Below are 17529 nucleotides of genomic sequence, written 5' to 3'. Positions count from 1 at the left end.
TATCCCGGAAAGCTGCACGTTGTAGTGTACTCTACCGCATCACATCAGTTGGGTTATTTGTTTCATGGTCACAACATATACAATGGAAGTTCCTCAGTCTAGAGGATTATGACGAATATAGGCGAGGAAATGTTGACAGAAAGAAGGATGAAGTGCAAGATCCCTGAATTCAGAACTATAGAATAGGAATTATATATAATTTGGATGCAAACTACAGGCAATTTCAGGGGGAGATGAGATGGCGGCGGTCAGTGATTCGGTAACCTGCATGACCTGAGTCTTCGGGCCAATTAACAATGGGATATTGGAAATATACTGTAATTTATTGCGCATACACAATGGGGGCCCCGGGGCCTGCATCGCAGATCAGTTAAAATTAGTTAAGCAAAAGTAAATTTCCGAGGCTGGCATACATGCTCCACAAAACAAGATGCAAAGACCTAACAAATAGAAACAAAGCAGCAATCTACTCAAGCAAAGACATCACAGAAAATGACAAAATAGTAACAGCAAGAACAACCAACCACAGGAAAATGCCTAACACAAGCGCTACCCGCTTATAATACCGCAAATAGCCCGCCTCATTGCCATGCGGGAAAAGATTCGGCCTCTGCCTCCCCAGAAACTCACACAGTGGCCCCCACCCATCCTGACACTTGAAGATCAGCAACCTCTCCTGCGGGACAATACTCTTCACCCACGCACTGTACGCATGGTACAGCTCCTCTGACGGCTCAGGCTCGACCTCGAGCCGCTCAGCCAAAAGCTGCATCCACCCGCGGTAGAGATCGTTGGCCGACACCATGCCGGGAACCCAGTACCCGACCCAGCGAAAGCAGTCAGACCGCAGATCGATGCCGAAACCGCGCCATGAGCGCAGCCAGACGGCTGCGGAGGTGCGTTCTGTCAGGATGACTTTTGCGTCGGGGTACATTTCTAGGAGATCGGGTAGGCATGCGCTCCCGGGGACCTCGAGGGTGACCTCGCAGTCTTGGAAGAGTTTGGCGAGCTTGCGCCGCCGGAGGGCTGTGTCTTTTGTGTGGACGATGGCGGCACTCTGGCGGAGGTTGTCAAATTGGCAGAGGGGTTCGGCGAGGTGGAAGCATGAGCCATAGCCTAGCTCTTCAAGGGCTTGCTTCATGCTCATTGTGCCTGTGCGGGGGAGTCCGGCCTAGGTTGTGTTAGTTATGTGTCAGTTTTGTTTTGTTGCTGGGTAGACGTACTACGATGACTTTGATGGTCCCTCCATGATGTACGCCTGATGTGACTTGGAGTTTTGCATCTGCTTTGGGGTCGGGGCTTGTGATCGTGATTCCAGATCGAAGGACAAGACCTAGGGTGTGAATGCCGAGCTTGTAGTAGAGCCGGGAGTTGGACTTGTGCATGTCCATTTGCAGTTTTGTGGTTTCCATTGTGAGATATGTTGTAGAGTAGTTGAGATGAGTGGTTAGTGAGAAGTGATTGACTTTGACGTGCCTTCAATGCCTATTAGTAGACCACTCATCTTTGGTGGGCTGCGGTGTACAGGGTCGTGAGGTGATATGGCCCCCATCGCAAAACAAGCAACACGAACTAAGCAACCAATAGTCTAACAGTCCAGCGGACAGAAATAGCTTAATTTCTTTACTTCATGGAGAATTTGAATTGCTCACGAATAAATCAAATCCGACATGATATGGGGCCCTGAGCAATCCAACCGGCATAGTGGATCTTGACGATCTTGACTCGTTCCCGCTAAGGATAGCCCCAACACGAGGCGTCCTAAATTGGTAACCTTGGACCCCACAGTGATCCCTACGTGGTCGTTCAGCTTGGGGCAGTCTGCAGCCAAAACATGCAGCATCGGAGGCTTACTTCGTATATCAAAATAACCATGTGTGCCTCGCGTGGGATATCTTCATGACTAGAATATCGCAGGATCGAGTGGCTATCAACCCCCATGGGGCCAAAAACCCAGAGATCCTGCCCACAAGGCTGCTCATCATCTAGTCCTCCCCTTCGCTGCTAAAGCGCTGGTCAGCATCGAAGAAGATTATTTGAGGCGGTTTTCGTATCTAGCGGCGCATGAGTGTCGTGTCTATTATTAGATAGCATTGATGTTACATCTTCATCGTATAGGGTCCTACATGGTGTGAGGCGGAATCAGAGGTCTCACATTTGTGAATGTTCTGGTCTATAGTAATGTGCCTCGGGTGAAGCCTTCTAGCAGTAGGCCGTTTAGGCTATCTTGTCTTTATCCTAGCACCACAGAGAACATTGCTGTCACCGCTGAGTTGATATGATCATACATTAAGAAAGAAGCTTATGTTAACTTATTTACTCTCTGTCTTTAGATGTCCCTCGGTTACATCAGGTGTAGTTAGATTGAATGGGTTGTATTATTGCATCGAGATTGTTTGTATCAGCGCATCATGTAAATATATGTTGCCACACTATGCGACGTAGTTACTAAAGCCATCTACTTACCCAAGGATGAGCTAGATTGCACATACGGACAAAGCATCATGTAGTGGATCATTGAGCATTTTCAAAACAAGACTAACCAAGTGATATCAATCAAAGTAAAGACACAAACAAAACTTGACACCAAACACCCAATCCGCTTCCAAACCAACATCAACGACATATCTCACGTCTCCTCATCCTCATCTTTAAGAGACTCAAACTTTCCCGCCGTCAGTACTACCACCCTCTTCGCAGTCAGAGCAACAGCCGTGGCTGAGAGTGTAACTATATACTCCATAACAATGACCATAAGGAAATGGAGCCAAACACCCGTCTCATTCTCCGACATCGGGTTCAACACAGACTGGCTCCCCAAAAACAACGATCCAGCTGAGAATAACAAGCGGACACTCATAAAGGGCACACAGAGCAAGACACAAACAACAGCCGTACATTCAGTGCGGTAGACCTTCACTCGGACTTTGGGCATAGTGATGATGGAAAGAAGGACGATCGCAGCAAAAATGGCGATAAAGAGGATGATACCAGCGCGCATCAAGCGGAGGTCTTGCGCTTGACTATCCCGGCTTGTGTAGAGGTCTCGCCCACCGTATGCAGTCATCACTGTAGCTGCTATGGTGATGATGTGCAGCGGGATGAAGACCCAGATAGGGAGGCCTTTGTATATGGGGGCGTTGCTGCAATTGGTGTTAGAAGACGTGTTGATGAGATGAGTCAACTTACGCTCGAATCAGGAGTCCTATCAAGAGACACAGGACTGGTGCGAGGCCGATTGTGTCTAGGAGGGTGGCTGTTGTTAGGAGATTGGATTTTGCCGGGTCCATGGCTGCTAGGCCGAGTCCTGCTGCGGCGATTCGCAGGCCGGAAAGAATAATGAGGGGGACCACGATGGAACGCCATGTGTAAGGGTGCTTATTGCCATGGAGTATAATGATGAAAAGAATAGCTGGGACGATGGGGGCATAGAATGCCAGTTCGATCAGGTAAATTGCATCTCGTAGGGCGAACATGGTGAGCTTGGAAATTATCAAGCAGATGGGTGCGACGTTGAGCTTGAGGAGGTTCTGCACAAGGTTCTAAATATACAGTAGTAAATAACTATAACTACAAATCGCTTCGAAAATTGCCACCAAGATGCCAGGATTATCATTGTTTTTTTCTAGAGGCGTGAGATCAATCTTGCAACCCCATGGCCCCCATCCGACATTCATCGCAGTCTGCAAGCTATTGTTAGTATACGGGTACTCGGCCCCAGAAAGCCAGAAATAGATTCTATATTACGACACAACCATCGCAGAATCCGCCTTGGCCCCTTGAGATCGAATATATAAGACCTCAACAGACTTGATTTTAACTCAATTCAAATAGAATCATATTCAACAGTATGTTTGGAGCTGAATACCTGGCCTACCTCGCAGTCTCTTCACCGCTCCAACTCTGCATCTACTCCACTAGCGACGACCCCTGGTCCTCAACACCTGAATACAACCATGCTCGCTCTATTTCTTGTCCTAGTCGCTCTCACGAGCTACTTCCTCGTGAGACTGCGCCAGCAACGCGGCATGTTCAAAAATCTCCCTGGACCACCGCATCACGCTATATGGGGTCACTTTTTAATCATGCGAGAGATCGCAAGCACCCTACCACCCGATGCAACCCCACAGTTGTTCGCGCAGTTGATGCGTGAGAGGTACGGTCTCGGTGACTTCTTCTACCTTGATCTGTGGCCGCTCGCGCCGCCGCAGCTTGTAATCGCCCACCCAGAACTGGCCATGCAGATCGTCCACAAGATGAATCTTCCCAAGGAGTCGGCCGTCATGCAGAAGTGGACCGGTCCTATCCTTGGCGAGAAGTCTATGGTCTCTGCGAATGGACATGACTGGTTCATTGCTCGCAAGTCTTTCGCTCCGGGGTTCCAGCCGCGGAAGCTGCTGGAGCATATTCCGATGATTGTGGATGAGGCGCTGGCTTTTGCTGGTGTTCTAAGAGAACATTCTGCAAGGAGTGACATTTTTAGAATGGAAGATCTGGGTGCGAGGATGATATTCAACATCTCGGCTTGGGTAATCTTGTAAGCTACACGTCCTTTTTTGCCGTTCAAGCATAAACTGACACAGTATAGGGGACTGAAGTGCAACGCGCAGAGGGGTGACGATGAATTCCTCGAGCTCTTCCGGAAACAGGCCTCCATGGCACCTCAGGACTTCTGGTCTCGGTATCTCTACGACATCAGCCCCCGCCGATACTATCGGAAGTGGAGCAACGGACGTGCCCTAGACCGTTACGTTGGTCGTCTGGTAGACCAGCGAGTCGAGAGCGGCCCGACTGCTATTCCAAGTGAAAAGGCCATATACTACGCCATCGACGACGCCATTGCGACCAGCCGCACCCTCAACAAGACCATCCAACCTACCGCCTCTATGGATAAATATACGCGGGATATGCTCATCGCCTCTGTCAAGACGCTCATCTTCGCTGGCCACGACACCTCAGCTAGCACTCTCTGCGTACGTTCTCCGCAGTCTTTACTCCACCACTACTAACAATAGTCAGTATTCATACGCCGCCCTAAGCAAACACCCCCAAGTCCTCCACACCCTCCAACAAGAACACAACGCCCTCTTCGGCACTGACCCCTCCGCCGCGGCAAATTTCCTCCGCAACGACCCCAATCTCGTAAATAACCTCCCCTACACCCTCGCCGTCATCAAAGAAGCCCTCCGTCTTTGGCCCCCAACAGGCGTCAGCCTCCGCCGCGGCCAACCAGACCAAACCCTCCACGCAGACGGCAAAGAATGGCCCACATACCCCTTTGCAGTCCTCGTCAACAACTACGCCACCATGCGCCGGGAAGATCTCTTCAAGGATGCAGAGAGGTTCTATCCTGAACGGCACCTTGTTACTGACCCCACAGATCCATACTTTGTCCCCCGCGACGCATGGAGACCGTTCGAGAAGGGACCGCGGATGTGTCTGGGCCAGACGTTGGCATTGATGCAGCTAAAGATTGCCCTAGTGATGACAGTGAGGACGTTTGATTTTGAGATTGTGTATAAAGAGGGGACGTTCATGTATCAGGTTTTGGATGTCACGGCTAAGCCGTCGCTGGGGTTGCCGACTAGGGTTAGGCTGATTGAGTAGTATATGCTCTGGTTTTGGTATTTTGAAGGAGTGGTATATTGGTTCTGCATGTTTTCAATTATTTAGCAATGTTGATATTGTAACGCATTTTTCTATTGCCGAGTCGTGCCGTTTCATCTTCAGCCGATCTTGTCAAACATATCTAGTGAGGTTCAGCAATCTGAATTTGGGCAATTAAGGTATCCGAAGAAGAGTGATCTTCATATTATAGAGCTCGGCATTGTTTCCAACCCTTTCTCTTCCTTTATTTTTACTCTAGTCTTCGACTGTTAGGAAAGTATTTGGTGGCAATTCAGAGGAGAAGTGTTAGGGAGCGGCACAGAAAGGTACAACAAATTCAATGTGAGGTAGAAATGTGATTGACATCATTGTTTTAAATAGTAGACAAGAAAAATAATAGAAGTAACATAAAATCACAAGAGATGTATTTTGTCGGGCTTTTGCCGGGACTAGACGGGGACGTAATGATCGCCCTAGCTAGCGCACCCCCGAGGTACCCGTCGGGCTTTCGTCGGGGAGCCATCAAATCATCAAGTCCTACCCCGCAACGACAGCTATATTCATATAACGATCGGCCCTACGATTTGGGCTCGACAAATAACGGGCCGGCTGTTGTCATCTCGCATCTAGTACCCTCTTTCACTATAATTAAACGGAAACACTCCGATGCCGCCCTGCCGATCTCTTTCTTTCACTTTTGGATGAGAAACGGGCTTTTCCGCAGCTAGCTTTCGTAGCTGTGAGGCTTTGAGACGGACTCAATGTGTGTGAGGTGCTTCATTTTTTTGTCGTACTTCATCATATTCAGATAATAGTCACCGTGGGCGGCGGCCTGCGTTTTCTTGCCTTTACGGGTCGACGGGTTAGCGAGTGTATTAGTCACCTGAAGAAAGGACCTGCCAGGGGTCAACGCCATGCATGCACTAGTCGTTGCAGTTCCGCTTTCAATGCAGACTCGGCCCGATTAAGCAACCCTCCCATATAATCCTGCCTGTCGGGTAATCCATCGAGGTTACAACCGGGGTACGGATGGAGAGTGAAGCCCGGCAGGTCTATCCACTTGCCCAGGGGCCCGAGTGGCGTTTGACATTATAAGAAGCCTATTCACCCGGATTGCTGTTGCACACCACTTTCTCCTGATACTGGCATGCTCGACGCTGCGATTGAATTCATAAGCCGAACAGCAATATGAGATTCTTCACCCATGCTTTTGCCGCAATTGCGGCCATTACGCCGTGTAAGCTCTCGCCTCTTCCTGCTGGGAGGTGCGTGAATCACTAGCTAACCTGGTTCCATCCAGTCTTATCAACATCTATGGCCCAGAGCGGGGCACCGGTGGCATACACAGACCCGGATACAGGCATCGCCTTTGATACCTGGTCTGTTCCAGAGTCCCTGAGTAAGGGAGGGTTTACGTTTGGCATCGCTCTGCCATCCGATGCTCTGACCAAAGATGCTACCGAATTCATCGGCTACTTGGTGTGTGGCTCTGCTCATTTTGTGTATTTCCGCTCTGCCTGTCTTTTGTACTAAGCAGTCCTGCAGCTATGTTCCTCGACGAATGCTACCTTCACAGGTTGGTGTGGTGTTTCGCTTGGGGGTACAATGACCGATTCCCTTCTCCTGCTGGCCTACCCCAATGGTGAAGATATCCTCACGTCCTTCCGTTACACCACAGAATACCACAAGCCGGACGTCTACACCGGAAACGCCAAGCTAACCCAGATCTCGTCCGCCATCAATGCAACGCACTACTCCTTGATCTTCAGATGCTCAAACTGTCTGCAGTGGACTCAGGGCGGCGCGAGTGGAAACGCCACCACGAGCGCAGGTCTGGTGAACTTGGGATGGGTCCAGTCCTTTGCAGCTCCGGGGAACCCCGGCTGTCCATCTGATATTAGCCTCCATTATCACGACAACGGACACAACATCTGGGCGGCTACGCTGAAAAACGCGCCCAATAAGTCCTACACAGACTGGACTAAGCTACCCCAAACCACCGTCACGGGAAGCTGCTCCACAACAGCCGCACCATCCTCGACGAGGATCCCGTCTTCCTCTACCCGAGTCCCGAAACCAACGACCACTCCAAATTAAGAGTTACGCACATTTTCATATTCTATTCTGTTGATTATTAAATGCCCCCTGTGATCAGCGCATCTTTTTGTTGGATAGATTATAGTAGTTTGTAGGGCATGAGGATTCGGTGGTGGACCGGGATCAGAGTGCGAGGAACAGTACGAGGAACGAAGGTGTCTAGATTTCCGAGTTTGATCAATTATCGCGCTAGAGCCGCAGACATCGTGTATAATACAATTGTCCAAATTCGCAGACGTAACAGCGGTATAAATGAGGCTGGGCATGTACGGACGGCTTTCTCGAATTTCTATAAACTCAAGCCAACTGGTCCCCTGGGTGGTTTTGGAAACACATTTTTTTCCAGATAGCTGTACGTAGGATTCTGAAACAGCATAGGATACGGGCTGAGATCCCAAGCGTTATGTATCATCACGAGGGCCAAATATACTGACGAAGAAACCTCGTAATTATTCCACCCCTCTAAATTTCGACACTGGAGTCCGGTCCTATCGAACAAAACGCCAGAATTTCTACACTTGTTGAACTCTAAGCATTGCTGTATGGTTTTTTTTTTTTCGAATGGCATGATGTTTATCCTAAGAATTGGCCTGGACTTAGAACCAGAAGGCTCGCTGTATGTCAACTATAAGCTTCTTAACTAGTTAGTCTTGCTACTAAAGTCACTTCTCACACAAAATTATATAGGGAGATACTTCGCCGATCATAAGATCGCGCTAATCTTGATTAGTACATCTACCCGGCCCCGGCCCGTGGACGCCTTCCGAGCGTTTACCAAGCGTGTGCCCCTACACCAGACTTGCCATGTATTCTCAGAGCGACAATATCAGTCCGCCGGCATGAGACGGGAGCGAGGTAGTCAGATTCGGAGGCCTATTGAGGCTCACCCTTGATCAGCCCTATCCACTTCCACTTTCGGTAATTAAACTCCGGATCGTGCACTTCCCGATGGGGTAATCGGCTGGAAAGATTTCAAATTTGTTAATGTGGTGTTTGTTCCTTCTTGTGATTGGACATTGCGAGTTAGACAGTACTCTGTTGAAATAGAATCTAGTTTGATTAGGGACATTTGGTCAGTTTGGTCAGTTTGGTTGAGTTGATTGGTTTTGTGGATTAGAAGCTCTCCCGGGCAATATATTTCGGCGTGTTCTCAGTTGTTGTCAATGTCTTCCACAAGTTGCTGATGGCATGAGAAACAAAACATCTTCATTGACATCTTCATCACTCTCTTCGGCGCTTTCAACTTCGACCTCGGTTCGATCATATACCACTTCCCAATGGCATCCTCCCAGCCGTCTTACATGTTTGGAAAAGACGTCGAGTCTGATGGAACGACTGTCGGCAGCTATATAAAGACAGAAGGAGTAGCAGAAGAACCACCAAAGCCCACAGGGCCTCCTCCACCGCCCAATGGAGGCACGACGGCATGGCTCCAAGTCCTCGGGGCCTTTTTTCTAAATTTCAACACTTGGGGCCTCTTGAACACATTTGGCACATTCCAGTCTGAATATAGTACCGGTTTGCTGAAGGACTCGTCACAGTCGTCGATTGCTTGGATTGGATCGCTGCAGGCGTTTCTGATGCTAGTGATTGGAGTTCTGTGTGGACGCGCTCTTGATGCTGGGTATTTCTACATGGACATCACGTTGGGTGTCTTATTTGAAGTGTTTGGCATGATGAGTGAGTATTGCCACCCATTTACGAGATAAACGCTAATCCAACAGTGACTTCGATTTGCAAGGAGTACTGGCAGCTTATCTTGGCCCAGGGCATTTGTGTCGGCATTGGAGCCGGAATGTCATTCATCCCCAGTGTTGCCATCGTAGGCACGTATTTCTCGACGCGACGATCCACTGCTCTCGGTCTAGCCGCCACCGGTTCAAGCGTCGGAGGCATTATCTACCCCGTCGTGCTGAGGCGGTTGATCGTCCAGATTGGATTACCCTGGGCAGTCCGAGTCATGGCGTTTATCATGTTGGGAACGCTTCTGATCTCGGTCGCTGTTATGAAGCCTCGCCTTCAGCCTCGCAAGTCAGGCCCGCTGATCAACCTCGAGTCGCTCCGGGACCCTGTCTTCGCCATTTGGCTATTAGCCGCTTTCTTCATCTTCATCGGTCTATATATCCCATTTTTCTATGTTGAGCAGTACGGTATCAACCTCGGCATGTCGCGGGACTCGTCCTTTTATATGCTGATCATCATGAACGCGGGCTCGGTCCCCGGCCGTATCATGCCGTCCATCATCGCTGACAAGATCGGTAACCTGTCGGTCATGATCCCGTCCGTTCTACTCACCGGTATCTTAATGCTGGCGTGGATCAGTGTGGAATCCCAGTCGGGTCTGATCGCCATTTCGGTCTTTGTGGGCTTAACAAGCGGTTCTATCCAGGCTGTGCTTCCCGCAACGGTCGCCTTCCTCTGTCCCGATCTGTCTAAGCTGGGAACCAACATTGGCATGACCCTCTTTGCGTCGGGTCTGGGATTGTTGATCGGTAGCCCGGTGGCGGGTGCGATCCTAGACCACCAACGAACGTCCGGGGGAGATGTTTTCTGGGGTACTTTGACGTTCTCCGCACTCTTCATCATGGCCGGAGGTGTGTGCTTGATCATTGCCCGTGTGGTAAAAGTGGGATTCTCTTTGAAGAAGGCTTGAGATTGTGTATAAGACGGGTACACCATGAACTGGCCAGCATGTCTGAGACAAGATCAGATCATGAGTATGATGGAGAAGGCAATGGCAAATGTAAATCTGCATGCTTAATTTGATTGACAACTACCGCAGAGCTATTGCATAGTCATCTGATCATTAACTGAACACTAGTCCCGAGGTTGGAGGAAAAGGAGGCGCTAATAAAGGATCCTAAATGGAAAGAGTGAGTCACGCCTGGTACAGTCTATCCCACCAAATCATACTTTTGTCTTAGGTACCTTTCATGTGGGCCTGACATCCAAAAAGTACCTACAAATACGGCTAGCTTTTCCCCCCGTAAAATTTCGCGGGAATAGTAGAGGCCAATGAGGACAAGATCAATGTAGTGTAACTTCGACATGTAAATCGATGGGGCATGGTAGCAGTCAAAGATGGGGGAGAGAAATAAAGAAAAAGAAGGGGTGGTGGCACATAATATCTATCCTCCATTTGTCTATGCACAAGTGATTTGAACGTCAGCTGTCAGCGGATTCAAATTCAAACGTCTTCCCATAAAAGACTAGGCGTGGATTGGATCGTCGAAGTAGATTTGAATGGCGCCATGGAATATGATAAACATAGATCGGACTGCATATCCAGACCCTGAGATTCTGAATCTGGGTAAAAGTTGCAGTCGCTCGGAAACAAGGTCTGAATTAAGGGATCTGGAACTTGTGCATGGTCCATCCAGTTTGCCGCAAGAGGGGTGGGTGCACTTGGTAGTGCCGAAGTCCCTGTGCTATTGAATCCCAGCAAGGCTAGGGTTGAGTCTTGTTCTTCACGTTTCAGGGAACGTTCCATCTCGGCTACGACATCCTCGGCAGCTTTGATGCCAACCTTGAAGAACTTGGAATCATGTTGTGAGTCGCCAAAGTCGTTGATCAGGCTTGAGGTGACAGCTGTTGCGACACCAAGGACAAGTCTTGTCTTCGCTGCAACAGGCCCGAGGTGGTATCTTCCCGCTAGAATGTGCGATAACGAGTCTAGATATTTCAGCAAAAGCTGTTGAAATATGACCAGCGTTGGCTGGGGGCCATTGGAGACCGTTGTTCCCAGGTTGATTCTCCGCAGGCGACCAACCACCAAACATGCGGTCAAGGCTGCGCGGGCAAGGTCAGTCCAAAGAAGATGGTACGCCACGCTAGACAGATCAGTGCTAATCTGTAACACCTCCTGCAACTGACAGAGAATAGACGCCGAATTGTCCCATAAATCATAGAGGTCAGCCCGCTGTGAATTATGAGACGGGACTCCTAGGACAAAATTGAGTGTGATAATGATCATGAAGCTATGCACGCTCATTGATAACAAGGCTTGTTGAAGCTTTTCCATTGGACTGCATGACGAAGCTCCCTCTTGCAGATTCGGAGGCAACTCACGCAGGATCTTGTGGAAGGAATCGCGCATTCGATTCCGTACTTCGCTTGATAATTGAGGAGTTATGGAGCAAAGTCGCTGGTGCAATGGAGCTCTCACTATAGCGAGCTTCATTGCAGCGATATTGAAAGCCTGGTCCGTTGCTTTCTGGCTATGGTTCAACAAGCCACCTGACTCCGTCATGGTCTCAGGGTCAAGGGTTAGAAGGTCGACAGGGCTTGGGAGAGGACAGTCCACATCTTCCAGCCGTATACCAAAGTGGGACCCACTCCGGATGCAATAGTCGAGGTTCAATCGAAAAAAACACGCCCATAATCGTTTTCGAACTTCTGCATAGTAAGGAGTGACACCGGGGAACAAGGCCGGATCCCTATTCAAGCCCATGCTCAGAGCAATTTGCGTAGTCAGCCCCATGATACCTCCGAGGCTATAAATCTTGTCAGTGTCAGAGGCAGTGATGGTTTTCATGATGAGCAACAATAACAAGGCCTGCATAACGCCGATACAAGGTTTTTGGAACTGTGTCGATGTGTGAATACGGCTCTCAGCTTCTTGCAGTATCATGCGCCCACGTAGTCGCTCTGACTTGTCGGTCTGCATGGCAATCGCAATGACCAGCAGTATCTTGAGAACGTGCACTTCATTAGCATCGACGCATTCGATCAACATTTCCTCCAGCTCAGTGATCAGGCAGTTCTGGTCGACCACATGGTAGATTCTACCATATGTTTCACAATATCGCCTGATCCACTTTTCGCAGGTCGATCGATCGGGAAGGAGATTCTGTAGCTTCTTACTATCTCCATTCACCCCGGCTGGTACCGAGTTTGCGACACGAAGGAGATATTTGACTTCTGCGAAAGTTCTCCATGTCGGTTGGAAATGAACAGTCTTCTCCAGCATGGCCCCTATTACGGGCAAATCGCTGCACACGGCCATCCAATGGGTGCCACCAATCAGCCTTGTTTTGAAGTTAGACCCCTTGAAGGCACTATTGGCATGACTGACGGTGGTTTGGTGTGGTAGAACTGATCGAGGGTCAAAGTTCTCGCCATCGGAGGAACGGGTTGTCGGTTGTTGCAACGCGAGTAGATCGATCTCTGCGCTTCGAGGGGATATTATTGATACAGATTCTGAAACTGGACTTTTGGACCGGGAGTAAGTGCACTGTGTGTTCATTCCACGATCTTGGCACGGTTTGCATGGTGACTTGCGATCGCAGCGCACTTTGTTTTTTCGACAATGGTTACATGCTACGGGCTCCCGAACGCGGGGTCTTTTTCGACCGTTTTTCTTGGGGTTCTCGAATGCGTCTGCGTTCAGATGACTGAACGTCAACATCTCGTCAGCTGTGCAAGGTGGTCTGTCTAGACGAAGACGGAAAGATTGAAAAAGATAAGAATTGAGGCTGAACGGAACTAGCGGCACTAAGGTACGGCCACCGATTTTCCCATGTGCACTAGCTAGAGTCGTAGACTACATCTTTCCATCTTGAACGCACTTCTAGTGGACTAAATATTATTCATCTCATAATAGAATATTTTCGAATCTCCTTCCCCCTTAGCCAGTTCGGATAGCACCAGTACTTTTTTTTCGAGCTTGTCAGACAAGAAAGGAACATGTTGGATTGATGCTGTTAATGTCTATCTTCTCTAGGGAGTTCAGAAAATATTGATCAATTCATGCAAGATATATATACCTGGTCTCGAGCGTAATTTTCTATGGAAGATGCAGTGACAGTCATAGATGAAACAGAGCAACTGTGATAGTCTAAACTCCACATCCATGTTATATAAGCTCATTGTGTGGAGTCAGTTTAGGAAAAACCATAGTTCCTACTCGGACTCGGTCTGTTCTGAGTGATCTAAGCCGAAATCAATATATAGAAAAGAGATGCGTCTCATGTTTGTCATACATTAATATACAGGAGTCCAAAAAATACCCGCCTTCAACACTTTTTTTTGCAAATAGGTAGTGGAGAGATTCTTTTATTCAGCCACCTGGCCACGGAAAAGAGACACGCCAGTCTTGGTACCAGCCACAAGAACAAATCCGCCGTCCATAAAATACAATGCTTTGAAAACACAGGCTGCGGGATGCGGTATTAAAAGCGAGTAAAAAAAAAACAGGAACCTCTATGCTATGTCGTTTAAATATGGTGACCAAAATCGAACACCCAGGAAGAGAGAATCAAAGCCGGGATGTCGGTATGAAGAAAGAGATGGAAGGGAGGATAGGTTGAGAGCGATCGAATGTAGATAGGTCGATCGTTTTGGTGAATGGAGACGAGAGAGATTTTAAGCAAGAGCCTTGTGCTCGGATGGGGGTGGAGGAGGAAGCTGTTGGAAAGTCGTGGTTAGCAGACAAGTCTTGACTCCAACCCCAAACAGGTCAATTTAAGGGCAGGGGGTTCATCATACCTCGAGCTTTGTGTTATCAGCCATCATGCGCTGGAAACCAATGCCGACACCCTCAATCACAGCAAGGAACACGGCACACATAATAGCGGAGTTTCGGGCGGCCTTGTAACCACCACGGATAGCCAGGGAACCACCGGTAAAGAAACCGGCGATGATAGCATTATAAGGATCTTCCTTCTTGCGAATTCCCTTGATTGAACAGTCGTATATGCTGAAAAGTCCACCCCAACAGCCGAAGTTACCACCGAGGACCGGCGCGCGCGCCTTGATAGCTGTGAGAGCACCTATCCGGCGTTCACCGTAGGGACTATTGCGGAAACCCTTAACACCGTGCCAGACAGCACCACCGATAGCACCCATGGCGAAGGCACCGCCAAAATCGCTCAGGGCAACCCAGGGGCAGGGATCGCGTGTGTGATCCATAATGTGTAGATGAGGCGGGTTGAAAGTCGGAGATGTAAAGGCAGATCGACTGACAAGAGACCGATGAAAGGCGCGAGGTTGAAGATTGAAGGCTGGTGATGACTCCCAGAGAAAGAGACTGGTGAAAGACGTGTAAAGGTCGAAGATTGACAAGTCCAGATCGATAACAAGATAAGGGCGGGTCGACTTTTTCTCAGGTCCGGGGTGCACGTGACATCAGACCCGGTCGCCACCGAATTGATTGCTACGATCTCCTCCGTGTTTATTATTATTTCGCATTATCATTCGTTCGGGTCAGGAATCCCCGGGTTCCTTGCCCGGGGGAAGAGAATATTTCGGCTCATCCTTGCATGATGTCTCGAGGCCATCAGAAATTTTCTTCCGTCAATCTGACAATCATCCTCTGCTATGTACGGAGTACTCTGTACGGCTCTTTAGTTGTTTTGGGAGCTCAGAGAGCCAATCGGAGATTGGATCCTACCACCTTACTAACTATTCTGCCATGTAAAAGATTGAAATTCTACGCCTGCACTTCTTTGTCTACAACAAAAAAGGTTCCTACCCTATTGATCCCAAGAAAAGGACTCGAGAAACTCTCCGCTCATAATCCTCTTTCTGTGACGGCCTTAGGCCTCACTGTCATTACTAAGCATAGGTTACATCGTACGTAGCTCTAGCATATGAATAGGATCATCTTTACCACCACTGGCTTATTCCGTAACACTTTCAGAACTGTCTCCCTTGCTATCTTCAGGTAGTTTATAAATGCTTCTGCTCATTTTACCTGGTGATGCTATATGTAATATTCGGCTTTTATCTTCTGTTGTAATGAGATTCCCCATTTTTCTCTTCCCAAGATTGGATTGAAGGGTTCTGTCCGAGATTCTAAGGGCCAGCCCACTAATTATATCCTCGCTGTTCATAGATACTCGGACTTGGGAATCTCCACTCCAGAGCAATTCAATCAGTAGATCTGTCGTGTTATAACTTCATTCGAACATGGGGCAAATACAAACCCTTGGTCGACATCTTTGGGTGTGGAGAGCTATCTGATCACTTGCGCCAAGCAGGCCCCGCTATGATGAGACTGACCAGTACGAAGTTGTGAGATCGTTGTTTTAGCTTGTTCTTATATGGTCTTAGCACGGTATATACAATTAGATGGCGACGTATCCAACATATGGATGATCATTACGTCGAAGCTAATGCATCAAACCGGACAGGGTCGCCCTCCCACCGACAAGAACCAGTGTTAAATCGAAGCGTCAACTGGCAAGTTTAATCAAATCTATTTACAAGCTTCATGATCTTGCTTCCGGTGCTGCTTTTCTCAAATCCCTCAAGGTCATCAAGGAAGTTGACTTTGAAAAGGTGTCGATTTTCAGGGAAGACGAAAAAGAAAGTCTCGACCAAGTCCACAAAAGTTTCTCTATCCAGAATTCCATCACCTGCAGCCGCACGAAGCATGCGAACCTCCAAAGTGGACTGCGGAGACGAATCCAAAGAGTCCAGGATAACTTGCCATTGTAGGATGCCTGAACCCTCGTTCTGCATGAGATTCTCGATCCCTTCAAAATTGAAATACTCGCCGAACCATTTGAAGCTGAACCGACGATCCCGACCTCCAAGGCGGAGGACTCGAAAGTGCTTCAGTTCTGATTCCGGAATAATTCCAGCGGCAGCCTCGGGGATTGAATGGATTGACCCCACGTCTCCTGTTATATACCGTATAAGAGGATTGCGCAGACGCTGCAGTGACGTCTGGACAATGATTCCCTGTTCCCCTTCAGGAACCGGCTGCCCCCCAAATCTCCCAACGGAAGAGTCTTCGTTGACAATAGAGGGGTGAAGAATCTCAATGAGCATGGTGCGAGTATCAAAGACAAAGTCTCTTGCTGAAGAAGTGCAGCGTCCGGTGAGGTCAGGGTTGCTGATTGCGTACGGACCTGCCTCAGCACTTCCCAGAATCGACAGTATCTTAACTCCACCCAGTACCTTCGAAACATAGCTTCTCTGGGTAAATGTCATCAAATCGGAGGTATAAATCACTTTGTTGATCTTGATTTCACTTCGCTCATCGGCGGGAAGGGTCGAAATGTGATGAACAATATGGATTATTTGACTACTGTCCCCTGTCAAAACATTCACACGGTAGTTGATCAAAGCACGGACAACTTCTGCGGCATCCATGCGACTCCCAGCACAGAGAACAGATGCTCCCGCGTTTTCCAGGATCTCGCTGATAAGATCGAGGGATCTATCTCATAGAATGTTACACTTGGATATTCTTAGCCCGCACATGAATCTACATACCTGTAAAGGAACCCTGACGTGTGGGTTGTGAGAACCCAGTCGTTTGGCTCAATGACTCTGCAGATCTTCAGAAATTCTCCAAACAATGCCCTGTGCTTGCGGTTTTCCTTCGTGTCTGTCGCAAACATCAGTGGTAGCCCACCAGAGCCTCCCCCTGTAGTACTGATATACACGCTGCGCCGGTATTCATTTCTCGGATCTGTGTCATTTGTGAGCTCTTTGATGACACGATAACTATTGAAGTTGGTCAGTTGAAATCGAAAATCGAAATACATGGAATCGTAGCTTTACATGTCATCCTTTTTGAGCAAAGGTTGCAAATCAAGGTCTGTCTTCTTTGGCTCCGTCGGTGAGTTTTGAAGGGCCTTCTGGATTTCTTCTGGGCTAGGCGGATACTTCCGATCGGAATTATAGAAAGGATGGATCTCGGCCACCCTTATAACTTCGCTTAACGAGTATGTATCGGAAGTCATTATGGTTTAAAGTAGATAAAATCTCGAACCTAGGAATGAAGTTCTTGCAACACTCATGTAGGATCATGTGAATAAATAGAGAAAACGATTCACTGAGAGCCTGGTAGGAAATAAACTAAAGTGTGACGAG

At 48.5% G+C, this 17529-nt stretch overlaps 8 protein-coding genes across 8 annotated transcripts; 3 read left to right on the top strand and 5 right to left on the bottom strand.

The window, feature by feature from the left end:
* Window positions 1-466: 466 nt before the first annotated feature.
* N7447_005183 (sulfotransferase family protein) lies at window positions 467-1412 on the bottom strand (the record flags this gene model as incomplete). The annotated part of the gene is made up of 2 exons (XM_057229445.1): window positions 467-1171; window positions 1224-1412. 2 exons carry the CDS (start codon window positions 1410-1412, stop codon window positions 467-469), a joined length of 894 nt encoding a protein of 297 aa, XP_057084535.1.
* Window positions 1413-2629: 1217 nt separating this feature from the next.
* N7447_005182 (uncharacterized protein) lies at window positions 2630-3476 on the bottom strand (the record flags this gene model as incomplete). The annotated part of the gene is made up of 2 exons (XM_057229444.1): window positions 2630-3143; window positions 3190-3476. The coding sequence occupies 2 exons, from the start codon at window positions 3474-3476 to the stop codon at window positions 2630-2632; spliced, it is 801 nt and encodes a 266-aa protein (XP_057084534.1).
* A 480-nt stretch (window positions 3477-3956) lies between these two features.
* Window positions 3957-5607, top strand: N7447_005181 (cytochrome P450; the record flags this gene model as incomplete). The annotated part of the gene is made up of 3 exons (XM_057229443.1): window positions 3957-4537; window positions 4589-4973; window positions 5020-5607. The coding sequence occupies 3 exons, from the start codon at window positions 3957-3959 to the stop codon at window positions 5605-5607; spliced, it is 1554 nt and encodes a 517-aa protein (XP_057084533.1).
* A 1188-nt stretch (window positions 5608-6795) lies between these two features.
* On the top strand, window positions 6796-7704 carry N7447_005180 (Cellobiose dehydrogenase cytochrome; the record flags this gene model as incomplete). The annotated part of the gene is made up of 3 exons (XM_057229442.1): window positions 6796-6844; window positions 6908-7086; window positions 7153-7704. 3 exons carry the CDS (start codon window positions 6796-6798, stop codon window positions 7702-7704), a joined length of 780 nt encoding a protein of 259 aa, XP_057084532.1.
* Window positions 7705-8981: 1277 nt separating this feature from the next.
* Window positions 8982-10357, top strand: N7447_005179 (MCT family MFS transporter; the record flags this gene model as incomplete). Its single annotated transcript, XM_057229441.1, has 2 exons — window positions 8982-9384; window positions 9429-10357. 2 exons carry the CDS (start codon window positions 8982-8984, stop codon window positions 10355-10357), a joined length of 1332 nt encoding a protein of 443 aa, XP_057084531.1.
* Window positions 10358-10891: 534 nt separating this feature from the next.
* N7447_005178 (uncharacterized protein) lies at window positions 10892-13111 on the bottom strand (the record flags this gene model as incomplete). The annotated part of the gene is made up of 1 exon (XM_057229440.1): window positions 10892-13111. One exon carries the CDS (start codon window positions 13109-13111, stop codon window positions 10892-10894), a length of 2220 nt encoding a protein of 739 aa, XP_057084530.1.
* Window positions 13112-14067: 956 nt separating this feature from the next.
* N7447_005177 (protein transporter TIM17) lies at window positions 14068-14613 on the bottom strand (the record flags this gene model as incomplete). Its single annotated transcript, XM_057229439.1, has 2 exons — window positions 14068-14109; window positions 14191-14613. The coding sequence occupies 2 exons, from the start codon at window positions 14611-14613 to the stop codon at window positions 14068-14070; spliced, it is 465 nt and encodes a 154-aa protein (XP_057084529.1).
* A 1278-nt stretch (window positions 14614-15891) lies between these two features.
* On the bottom strand, window positions 15892-17399 carry N7447_005176 (uncharacterized protein; the record flags this gene model as incomplete). The annotated part of the gene is made up of 3 exons (XM_057229438.1): window positions 15892-16870; window positions 16927-17160; window positions 17218-17399. The coding sequence occupies 3 exons, from the start codon at window positions 17397-17399 to the stop codon at window positions 15892-15894; spliced, it is 1395 nt and encodes a 464-aa protein (XP_057084528.1).
* Between the last annotated feature and the right edge of the window lie 130 nt (window positions 17400-17529).

The sequence above is a fragment of the Penicillium robsamsonii genome (genome assembly GCF_028829455.1).
Source record: "Penicillium robsamsonii strain IBT 29466 chromosome Unknown utg000003l_segment0_segment0, whole genome shotgun sequence".
In the NCBI taxonomy this organism is placed as follows: Eukaryota; Fungi; Ascomycota; class Eurotiomycetes; order Eurotiales; family Aspergillaceae; genus Penicillium; species Penicillium robsamsonii.
This window is presented reverse-complemented; position numbering and strand designations above follow the sequence as displayed.